This window comes from Mangifera indica, chromosome 6 (assembly GCF_011075055.1).
Source record: "Mangifera indica cultivar Alphonso chromosome 6, CATAS_Mindica_2.1, whole genome shotgun sequence".
NCBI lineage: Eukaryota > Viridiplantae > Streptophyta > Magnoliopsida > Sapindales > Anacardiaceae > Mangifera > Mangifera indica.
This window is the reverse complement of record NC_058142.1, coordinates 16,833,076-16,845,221: the sequence shown is the minus strand read 5'-3', so window position 1 is coordinate 16,845,221 and position 12,146 is coordinate 16,833,076. Positions and strand designations below refer to the sequence as shown.

Genomic DNA, 12,146 nt, shown 5'->3' with positions numbered 1-12,146 from the left:
AGCAGATGCTTTTATTAATAAAATAGCTGGTACATATATTCTAAAAACATGAACTGCCTATATATATATATAAGCTTAAAACAATAAACCAAGGCTTTCGGAACACTCCGTCACTAACAAAGGTCCACTACAGCCACTTCCAGATTATTAGCAACAACAACACCCACTCTGTAATTGACTGAAACAAACTGTAAACAACTAAGCATAAAATCCGCCCAATCCTTTGAATCACGTCTTAACAAGAGTCTCAGGTTCACTAGAGCATGGCCTTTATTGGAATTGGTGACCACTTTTTTATAATGTGTTACGTAAATGCATATAGAGTCTATTTAAAGAGCTCGTAATAGGTTTGTGTTTAACCTATGGCAAGTCACTTCAGAATTTTTTTTAGGAATAAGAATACAAATATGTGTTGTTTAAGGAATAAGAATCCCAGTATATAAAGCACATTGTTACTTTGTATAAGTCATATAAAATTTATTGGCAAATACATTCATTATAATGAGATGTGAGAAGATATTAGAATAAAATTGACTTTGTTTGATATAACCCTATTTTGAATAAATTATGATAAATCACGCATGTTCTTTCTTTTTAATATTTAACATGATTGTCTGTTTTGTTGATTTTAAACATTTTTTACTTCGTTCATCATGACCTTCTTCCTTTGACATTATGAGAAACACAACTTCGAACAAAGTCCTTGGAGTGAGCTTCGTCCTGTGGAATATCACATTTATCTCTAGCCATCTTAAATTTAAAAGTTCAGCCACATCCATAAAAACATTACTGTGTAAGAACTTACAGTCAGAAGATAAATTACTATCCAGTAAACTCCGCCATTGATTTAACAAATGTTCTTGGAGAAGTTGAGTGATATGAAATCTTTAGAAATATTTCATCCAAATCTGGTATTTTCAGAATGCACTACAAACCTCTTTGAGATGGCGCCATGTGAACTAAATTATTCCTTCACCTGCAACCTTCAAAGCTGGTTTAATGAGTCTCCTAGGATGGCAAGTCCTGCCTTCAAATGGGGACTGTAATCATACATAGAGAATTCTGTGTGGACGCTGCAATGACTGGCATCTTCACACCAGTCTCTAGTTTCAGTTTTGCCAAACATTTTTTTGCTTTGCTTTCTAGCTTTGGGGTAGCCTGAGGAGTTGCAGGTTTGCCGGAAACTTCCCATCCGAAAGCACATTCTTCTTTTTTATGATGATCGAGATGCGGTAAAAAGCCATTTGAGGGCGGCGAAAATTCATTGGAGTGAGCATTGATGTCCTATTTTTTCCTTTTACCAAAAGAAAAAAAAGAAACTTCAAGCATGAAAATACCTTATGCGCGCATACAAATACTTTGTAGAATCACAATATTAAACAATTTAATAACAGTTTAGGATTACTGCATGGATTAACTTTATAAATCAAAGAGCAACCATTAGAGTGTCGCAGCGGAAGCGTGGTGGGCCCATGAGCCACGATCGAAACCTAGCTCTAACAGAGTGGCTTCCAAATAGTTTTGTTGCATTTTTCTGCTTTGTTTATGTTAATCCTTTTGTTACATTTAATTTTATGGGTTGTTGAGGGTTAATGTTAACCCTTGAACAATATAAATTTGTGATATTCTTTCTAATTTTTAGAACTTGGGTGGGTGTGATCTGAGCTGGTTCAAACTTGGATAGTTGTTTGATTAAACTGGCTGAGCTTGAGCACCTCACATTTCAGATTAAAATCGATACCTTGATATGATTGTGAAGTTAGGTTAAACCCATGTAATTATCACTCTTAATAGGTTTAGAGCGTGTATTGTCACTCATTTGTTGAACCACGTGAAATATCATGTCGCTTTGATAGTAATAGTTGGATAAGCTTTTGGGTGGGCATGATCTCACCTAGGTTTAGGCTTGGGCACTGTTTGATTGAATTAACTGAGCTCAAGCACCTCACATTTCAGCTTAAAATCGATACGATAATATGATGGTGAAGTTAGGTTAAACTCTATATGCAATTTCCACTCTGTTGGGTTTAGAGTGTGTATTGTTACACATTTTTCTAATTACACATGAAATATCATCACTTTGGATAAATTGCTTGATGGTAGAGGTGGATCCAAACAGAGTCCGGACCAGTTTGAGCTCAAATTGAATGTATAACAGTCAACTTACGCTTGTTCAAATTAATGTACAATGTGAACATTAATGTTAGACGAGTAAAAATAATATGATCGACAAGATGAACAATATTATAAGATAAAAAAATTTGAACTAAGTCAGCCTAGATGAAATCTACCCCCACTTGATGGGATGATATATATTAGCTTAGATGCAATAACAAATTTACGGGCTGGAGTTTTGACAAGCTAAGATTTTATAAAGGGAAACTCTTGGTTATTCCATATATTAGTTTACAGGAGTCCATTCATTTTTATTTATTTACAATATGAATAATTTTTATATATAATAATATTGCAGACCATCATTATCATATATGTAATATAAAATATTTACATATCAAGAAAGAATAATTAATATTCTTGAGGGGACAAAAAACATCTATATCAAATATATGAATTGATATCTAGAACGGGAATCGAAAAAAAAAAAAAGGAACAATCATAAAAAATATTTTAACATGAGTTTTCCAGATGAGAGAATTTGGATCCTACCAGAAAAGGTACAAGTATGGTAGATTGAAAACCAGAGAAAATAATATATATTCTGTTTTTACTATCACTTTACTTTGAATTTCACAAGTGTAGCAAAAACTCCAATTCATATATTTTTCTTAAAAATTTTAATACTCTACCAGTTTTGCTAACCTCTGATTCTTTAAATTTTCTTTTTGTGTAATGCATACTATTGACTAAAATTTGTGAATGATTCTTCTATAAGACAACATGGTTTATGCATAATCGAGAATCTAATTTAGTCTGTTAAAAATTTGATTCATTCTTTATAATAAAAGGACGTTAAAGTTAGTCATTATATGCATTATCTTAGATTCGAGTTTGAATGAGCTCGAATCTAACCCTCACTAAAGTGTCATGTAGTAAAAAATCAATATTTATTGCTATAAATTTAATTTAAAATAGAATGCACATGTCTTCTAGTGTAGAAAGGATGGACCATGCATTGTTAATCATATATGTATAAAATTATGAAAGAAAAGACAAGAGACATTGTCATTAATAAAAATATAAGCACTACATTAATGGGAAACATAGGCACTAGCCTGATGCTCTCAATATGCAAATAAATGATAAAATAATATTATTTTAATCTCACTTTATGAATAATTAATTTGTGTAATATTGTTTATTAATTTAAGATGCTCAACAATGAGGATGAAGTTGGTCCCTGTAATCCACTTTCTTCTTTTTAATGTGCTTTGGACTGTTTATTTTGCTTAGGTTCCATTCCCTAACCTTCACCACCTATCTTTGATGCCATTCTATTCTACTCTTTTTCATATTTTAATTTTAATTATATATTCATTCCATAATACAAACATGATTAAGCATTTATTTTGTATAATTTAAATTAAATGAGCAACTGGTTATTGTTTTTTAATACACATATAAAGAATTTTTGAGTGTCAAGATTTGAGAATTTTCATATAATTATATATTTTTATTGAAATACAAATCACTCCATAGTACAAAAATCAAATATATAGTTAACCTCTTTATAGTTACACTTTATATATAGTTATGCTCCATATAGGAATAACCTTTATGTAGTCATAAAAAAACTCTAATTATAACTTGGACTAGTTATAAATAAGAATATGTTAGTTATAATTTTACGTTACATTAAATATTTATCTAAAGTTGTTTGACATAATGACTTATTCTTTGGAATTGTTACTACATCTTTGACTTTGCAGATATGAAATAACTGGCCAACTTGTACACTTTGTTAAAACTAAATATTTCTAGCTTTTCAAGCATGTTTAGAGCTCCTTGACACAACTTTTTTTTTTTAATTTTCGTAGTATCATCCTCAAGATTATCTCTTTCCTTTTCTTATATAACTGCAATAATAATTACCTTTTTAGTTAAAGCGTGCATGACTTGTTGCTCATTTGGATGATAAAGAAGATATTAACATACATTTGATTAGTATAGTGAGGTTATTCACTCAATTCTGTAATGACTATAAAATGTATGAAAGAGTAGTAGAGCCTTCAAGAAATTATGAGTAGAATTTGTGATGTAGAGTACTGACGGAAATCCATCTAAAGTCTCCCAATGAAATTTCAAATAAACGAAGAAGCATGCTACTTCCTCTACTGATTTTATACTTAGTTCATATTTAAAAAAAAAAAAATTGAGAGAGAGAGCATTACAAGCGATAAGAAAATTGAGAATACACATAATTCAAAGTCTACACGATTACAAACGATAAGAATAAATGTCTACACAATTGCAAGTTTAATAAAATCAAGATAATGCATCTTCCTAATCGTGGATGATGAAAAAAGAGGGAATTTTTCTAAACTTAGGAAGCATAAGCCAAAATTTTGATTTTAATAAGTGGCAATATTCATTTCCGATTTTTGGTTTCCAACATTTCCTTTTGTTTTTGCACAAGGGCCCCTTTCTCCTCTTCATGAATGATATTTTCACACTTGTCTTTCTTCCACTTTCTTCCGATATATATATATATATATATGGGGTACAATTAATCCACACTACAAACAGGGATATTCTAACAAAATGAATTTAAAAAATAAACAAATCAGTAACCAAACCAAAAAATCAGTTTTTCTATATCTTTTAACTAGTATCTGAATTAATTTTTTAAATAACTTATTTTTTGGTTTATTTTTAATTTAAAAATCAATTCAATTATTGAATAATTTTGAACACCTTTACCAACAATATTGTTTTCTTTATTGGATGCCTTGTGGTGATATTATATAGTAACTTGAATGAACTCAAACTTGAGTTCGAAATGAGTATTATGGCTGCAGTTCAAACTCAAACTAAATTTAGGTTTAATTTGATTCAACTTGGATTGACTCCACCTTTAAATTAATGAATTTTCAAGTTAACTTAAATCAAATTTCAAAGTCGACTGGAGAAAAAGAATGCTGACATTTTTATGAAGCAATCTGATACTATTGCTTTTATTTATTATTATCGGAAACGTGAAGTCTCATAGTTTTTTTTATTACAATATAAGTCATAAAGAGAAAGTACACGATGAGACGCAGGCCAACAAAATTATTTAATATCTAGTAACTTTTAGTCTCACAAATGTCTCATCGTTGATTATCCCCCTTCTCAGTTCTGGCACTGCCTACGCACTGGGCGGATTTCGATCTTATTGACAATCATCCCACTCTTCCACTGGGAATTGTGTTCAAACATTGAGATTTCCAAATTCCCAGTCATATTGCAAGATGTAATGAACTCGCCAACTCGGACCTTTGTCCATTTGTTTTTAGGCAACGTACTCAGATCCTCTTTGCGTTCAATAGTCTCATGGTAACTGGGAATGGCGAGTTTAAAGTTCACTGGATGATTTGCAAATCCATATTCTCCGTCCTTCATCATTAACACAAACGAAACTTGGTAAACCATCCCTGGAGTGAGGTTTTTGGCAGGGAATTTCCCTATTACGTCAAGCCAACAGACCTTCAATAATTCAGCCACCTCAACTTGAACACAATTACAACTGCTAAAAGAAAATTTATTTCATTAGTTAATCTTCCTTGAACTAAAATAAACTAGATAACCAACACTTATATATAAGATATATAAATACCCTTGTGTGTCTTGCTTATAAGTCCAACTCCAATAGCGTGTATCTTCTCCCCAAGTGATTGCGAGACCCCTTGCATGAATGTCGAAGGCGTTAGCCCACAAAAGCCTGTCAACCCCAAACTTCTGCAGTAAAAACATCAATTAATTGATTATTAGTATTGAAATTAATTGGTACAAATATATATAAAAATGATATTGAAGATGCTACTTGCCAGTTTGTTTTGGTTCAAGAAGATTCCAGCCTGGAGGTTTTCGATCAGATTGTTGCAGGAGGCGTCAATCTGGGAGTCTCCTTCTTTCAGAATGGCATGGAGGTTGTGTGGGAGCTGAACTTGAGCTGAAGCCATCTCCTGATCACTTTTCTCTTCAAAATTCCAAGTAAATCTTGCTGATGATGCTCGTTTGCCATGCAGACCTAGAATTTATAGGCTGAGATGATCAAATTAATTACATTTTTCCTTCTTTTTTTTTTTTTCATGAGAACCTGTTCGCTTTACTTTTCAAAACGATAATTGAGATTCTCTTATCTCTACTTCCAGATAACATTACCTATGCACCGTCCAATATTGCCTCTGTACACCTGTATGAAAATTCTTAGAGAAGAAAAGAAAGTATTATGACAATATGTCACTGACCCAAATTCTTTATATGTATTATAATTTTGTGCTACTGAGATGTCTATTGCAATATTAGAATGAAATATCCGATTTCAGAGTCACAACAGTAGTTTTATTTTATCACGAAAGTGATTGCCTACAAACATTATTTCTTTATTCCTTCTGAAAAAGATATTCACGTCCATTATAAGCATCTCGAATGCTCTTATATCAGGGGGTAAATATTGTTTTTCCTTTCTTTTTTTTTGGGCAAAGATATTGAATTGAATTGCATAACAAGCAAAGAGAAAATCAAAACAATAAAGTAATCACCCAAGACATAAATTTACGTAGTTTGACAATATGCCTACACATACGGAGCAGCCATTCTTATTTTTATTATGAAGGAAATATGTACAAAATATGCACATTATATATTTAAGGTTTTCCTTATATGACTGGTAACTTAAGTAACCCAAAATACAATAATGTCCCAACTAAAATTCTTCAGCCCCAATGGAATAATCATTCCTTCGATGGATCACCCTTTCTACTCTTTAATCTTGGTCATTTTCCGAGTGAATTGCCCTATTTGTCTTCCGGTTCAGCTTCCTACAATTTAGATGCTATAGACACACTTGGAACGATAATTGAAATAGCTTGTTTTGTTATAGAACGACTACAGACCTTCTAATATGACCAACAATAATTTTGTGGAATGCTCTTATCCTGATCTATTATAACACTTGAAACATCCATTTTTTAGCTTTAAACGATCTCATTCTGTAATACATGATATGGAATGTTCGCTCCTTCATCATGCAATGTTTCTTCTATTGTTTTGGGATCTTTAGGGGATTAAGTAATCTTAGAACATATGAGTTACACTTTTAACAATCTCCACCTTAAATGGGTATTCTAATACTTTTGAAGAATAATAGTATTAACAATTAAAGAGGTGCAGTGGAGGTGCCAAAGGTCCCAAGATATAAACATGTCCTTGACAGGGTGGCTTCTTTGAATTTTACTTTACATTTGTTCAAGTTTGGATTGTTATTTGATTGAACTAGTTTAAGATCAAGCACCTCACATTTCAACTTGGATTAATTAGTGCATCGATATGATGTAGAGGTAGGTTATACACCATGTAATTTCCACTCTGTTAGATTTAAAGTATGTATTGTGAACGTTACTATAGTAGATTTCTCTTTCATCCTCATATATAGGTAGGTTATGCCAAGCTGCATCAAATATTATTTCTCTTTAGTGGGTAACTTATACTTTATATTATTATCAATCTCCCAAAAAATCCGTCTGTGGTACTCAACAAGCTTAGGATGGATAAATAAGCCGGTATCAACCTAAGTTAGACCTGTAACTCGAGATTGGCTTATTCGAGCTAGTGTATAGTGTTATCAAAATTTTGCCAACATGATGAATAATATCATTATCAAAGTTTTGCCAACATGGTGAATAATATTATTGGTAGTATGAACAATGTCATTGAATAAATAAATGAGTCAATCTCCAGCTAAGTTAGTTCTTGATCCAACTCAAAATTGACTCATAATGGGATAATATATATTTAGTCAAACTGATGAAATAGAAAATTTAGACTCAACAATTTTGACAAGCTAAGATTTTAAAAGGAGAATGAGAAAGTATAGCATATAAGACACTTGATTTCTTTGGTAGATTATTTTACAAAAGTCTCATACATTTTTTTTTTTTTTTACAATATGAATCTTGTTTATATATAACAATATTGCTGATCATTATTATCAGTGATCTAATATAAAATATTTATTTACAAAAAAAGAATAATTAATGTTCTTGAGAGGATAAAAACTTCTATCTTGAATATAAGCATGGATATCATGTTACTAAAAGAAAGATTCCTGATAAATAAACTGGAGTTTGTAAAAGTTAAGATTTGGATAGACAATTTAGCGTGGACTTTTGAGTTATTAAACCTTTTTGTGGGATGATCCAATAATCTTCTATATTGGCTAAGTCTTTCTCTTTACAACCTGAACACAACAATTTTATTGATTGAAAATAGTCATATATCAGGAGAGAAGTACCGATCATTGCAATCCAGACAAATTTCAAGACCTTAAGGATTCAAGTGATATGACTTAAACAAGTATTTTTATAACATGATCAAAAATCCTGTGAATTAAATTGAATTATATTTTGTTGTAAATTAAATGTACAGATAGATTTCAAGAGCTTAATGGATCAAGTGATAGGACTTAATCATATATTTCTATAAACTTTATCTCTAATTCAATATCCTATAACATGAGCAAAGATCTTGCGAATTGAATTGCATTATGTTTTGTTTATTCAAATTATCTTACATGTTTTGACTATGTTGGAGATTAAAAATCTCATATCTGATAAATAGAATATAGGAGAGTGGTACATAAGTGTTATAAATTAAATCTTAATATAAGTCAATTGGTTTTATACAATATGAGTTTCAATCTTCACACTTGTAAGCCGGATATGTATTTTTGACGTAGTATTAGAACATGAGCCAAACAACGAGCCCAGTAGCCTAAAGTGTTATTAGACACAAGTGACAATGCACTTAACCAAAACCCAACTGAGCGAAACAATGAGTCAACAGTCTATAAGGTTGCATTTGAGTGGGGGTGTTGGAGATTAAAAGTCTCACATTTAATAAATAGAAAATAAAAGAGTGGTATATAAGTGTTGGAGATTGGACCTTGTCATAAGCTAATTGATTTTGTATAATATGAGGTTCAATCTTCATACTTGTAAGCCCAATATATATTTACGACGAACTAGATTGTCTAAACGATGTACCACTTATGATTTTCTATTATTACTAGAATCCTAATTTGCTTTGTCAATCCAAACTAAGGATAAATGAGATTGTTTGTCAACTACTATGCACTATATATGCTGAGACGTCATGGCCGATACTAGAGGGTGAGATTGGTTTATGTAGCTATAATTAATTTACCAATGCCAAACTAAACCATTATTCGGTTTTGTATAATTTTTAGCCCCTTTATTTTCTCAGAATCATGAAAGTTTCTTTCTTTCCACTATCACAAAAGCTCTGATTCTAATGCCTAAACCAAAGTGATTCTCTATCTTAATTATATAGACATTTATTCTTCAATACATGCATGATAGGATTAGGCTTTCAATTTTGGTTTCTACTTGAAACTAACAAAAACTTAGTAGGTTTGAAATAGAATTATAGTGGAAACAACAAATTCCAGAGCAAGGCAAACAATCATGCATGTTTGAATAAATGTTCGGATATTATCTTTCTTTGACCTTATTTATCAATCTTATCATATATCTAAAAATTCAGATAATCACTTATTCAATGGGATATGATAAGAATTGGATGCACAATATTGCATTGTAATGAATGACCATTCATTGTCTTCTATAAAAGAAGACGAATTTTCAATCTTTTGGGACTTTTTGAAAAATATATACTCTGACACCCATTCATACACACTTGCGCTTATGCATAACTATTCTAGCAGACTAAGTCATGCACGTTTTACTTCCCTTTTGCTTGTGCCTCGTATGGATACTAAGGCAATATCCTCTTCCTCGATTGAGAGCGATACTCATCATCATTTTGGCATTGTAAAAGGCGAAGAAGTCACTAATGCTAGTATGAAATCTTAAACCACCTAATAGTTTGTTAGTAGTCTATTGTAAAACATTTCCTATTAAACGGATCCTAGGTGGTGTTTATGGTATTTATATATATATATATATATATATATATATATATATATATATATGATACGTTTATTTTACATGAAATTTTTAAATTATGATTTCCCCTAGGTATGTACTTTTTCATAACCATAAACACCAACTACATAAAAAGTATACCTATTTATCTACTCAAAATAAGTACGCATAGTTTTATTTAAAGATATATGATGCACACTTAAACAACAAAAGATCATTCTTTGAGAGACCAAGGTTTTCTGATTTCAGATTAATTTATTAATGGCATTTTTTCTACTCCCCTGTAAGCAGATTGTTAACGAGGTTGGCGGGGCAGTCACTTGCATGGATGGTGGAAAGTTTTGTGTGTTTGATAGATCTGTTTTGGTATCCAATGGTGTAATACATGCTGAGGTTTGATTTTGTTGTCATTTTTTTTTTTCCTAAAAATGAATTTTCTAGAGTTAGGATAATAATAACAATAATTAATAAAACTGATTAAGATATTAGAAGGCCACAACCTTGGAGGAGTTGACATCTTTTGTTGTCAACATTGTTATAATTAGAGTGTTTGGATTGATTTGTGTAGGTTCCTGTCAGAATCATATTAACTTACTTTCTTTTTGTCTCCCTTGTTTTAATGTGGCTCATATCATAACAACTTTCCGTCCTTAAGTTGAAATACTATGATATTATGCTTTATACTATAGTGACATACTTTAAAATGTTACATATGATTATATTCGGTCGAAACAAAAGGCCAAAACTGAGAGTTGTATTTGCTTCTTTCTCCACTGTCAAATGTTTGACAAATAACGAACAGAGTCTGTGAGAAGTTGTGGAAACATATATTTCCAATTGTGTGTTTGAATGCAATTTCGTTAAGTATGTTGAGGTTATCTGAAACGTCTTACTTTCCATGGATGCGCAGCTTTTGCAGAGGATTGCACCACCAACTGAGAAATTGGAGACTAAGGGAATTGATTTCTCGATCTGGTATAAGCCCGATAATTACAACACAGGCATTTCAAAGGTGCAAGATTTCCTTTTTCTTCTGCCAGCTTGATTAGAAAGCTCTTTGCAGCCATCAGGTGCTCTAAATTGTGCTTTACATTGTTATTTATCCTTTCTTTTTAAAATAAATTCTTAAATAAATGGTGCTGATAATTGCCAAGGAATTACCAAGCAGGCTGGACATTTGTACATTCCAAACTGTGAATAAAAAACTTGCTGGTCTTCTAGACCTATATGAGTCAAAAGTGGGTTGGATTTCCTGAACCATGAATTTTATCATCATTCTATAATGATAAACAAGAAGTTATTTAAATAGATAAAGTTCACCTCTCTGTCTCTTTCTCTCACTCTCTCACACACACAAGGGCACGAGGTTTACGATTTTCTCTTGATCCGAGCTTTACATGAACAAAATACAAGAATGCGATTTATAAAGAAGTGAATGACAAGAAGTAAGTTTTAACCACAAATGCTCATTAAGTTTTGGGGAACTAAGATTAGGGAGGATTTTGATTCCACATGCATACTAGAATACTTGGGAAACAAGCTTAGGTTTCATTTTTTTTTTTTAGAGAAGAATTTAGAAGCTAGAGATTAGTTAGGATACAATGCTGGAGGATTCTTACAATAATGCTACTGATTTTTTTGGTAAGTAATTATTTTAACTAATACTAAACATGTAAATGAATTTATTGATTGATTTGAAACTTAGTTGTGCAAACGTTGAACATTTGATTATTTGCAGACTTGGTATGTCCGCCGAAAGACAACCCTGTTGATGATAAGTCCTTTCTTCCATTTCCCATCCTCAATTTTAGACATTAGGATTTCCAACTCCCCAGCCTACTCTGGCGAAGTTGTAAACTTGCCAACCTGGATCTTTATCCATTGAATTCTTGGCTTCATCTTCAAATTTTCTTTGTGCTCTATCTTAATTCCATTTGGTAGGAATGTTAGTTTTAAGAGGAAAAGTGTTGTAATTATAATTGAGGAAAAACAATAAAGATTATGGAAATTTACAGAAGTAGG

The 12,146-nt window shown here is 31.5% G+C and overlaps 1 protein-coding gene across 2 annotated transcripts; it reads right to left on the bottom strand.

Moving 5' to 3' along the window:
- Positions 1-5,108: 5,108 nt before the first annotated feature.
- On the bottom strand, positions 5,109-6,175 carry LOC123218381 (protein PHLOEM PROTEIN 2-LIKE A1-like). Of its 2 annotated transcripts, none has more exons than XM_044639830.1 (3): positions 5,985-6,175; positions 5,774-5,895; positions 5,109-5,686 (listed from the first exon to the last, which is right to left on the bottom strand). In XM_044639830.1, exons 1-3 carry the CDS (start codon positions 6,117-6,119, stop codon positions 5,290-5,292), a joined length of 654 nt encoding a protein of 217 aa, XP_044495765.1. In that variant the 5' UTR covers positions 6,120-6,175; the 3' UTR covers positions 5,109-5,289. The 2 variants fall into 2 exon arrangements, with proteins under 2 accessions (XP_044495765.1, XP_044495766.1); XM_044639831.1 differs by having other exon boundaries at positions 5,109-5,683.
- Positions 6,176-12,146: the final 5,971 nt, after the last annotated feature.

Excerpts from the sequence above, each read along its gene's own strand:
- LOC123218381 (XM_044639830.1), bottom strand. The coding sequence starts at position 6,119 with ATGGCTTCAGCTCAAGTTCAGCTCCCACACAACCTCCATGCCATTCTG. Across the intron at positions 5,896-5,984 it reads TCTTGAACCAAAACAAACTG|AAGTTTGGGGTTGACAGGCT; the intron begins GCAAGTAGCATC and ends TTTTTACTGCAG. Across the intron at positions 5,687-5,773 it reads TATAAGCAAGACACACAAGG|CAGTTGTAATTGTGTTCAAG; the intron begins GTATTTATATAT and ends ATTTTCTTTTAG.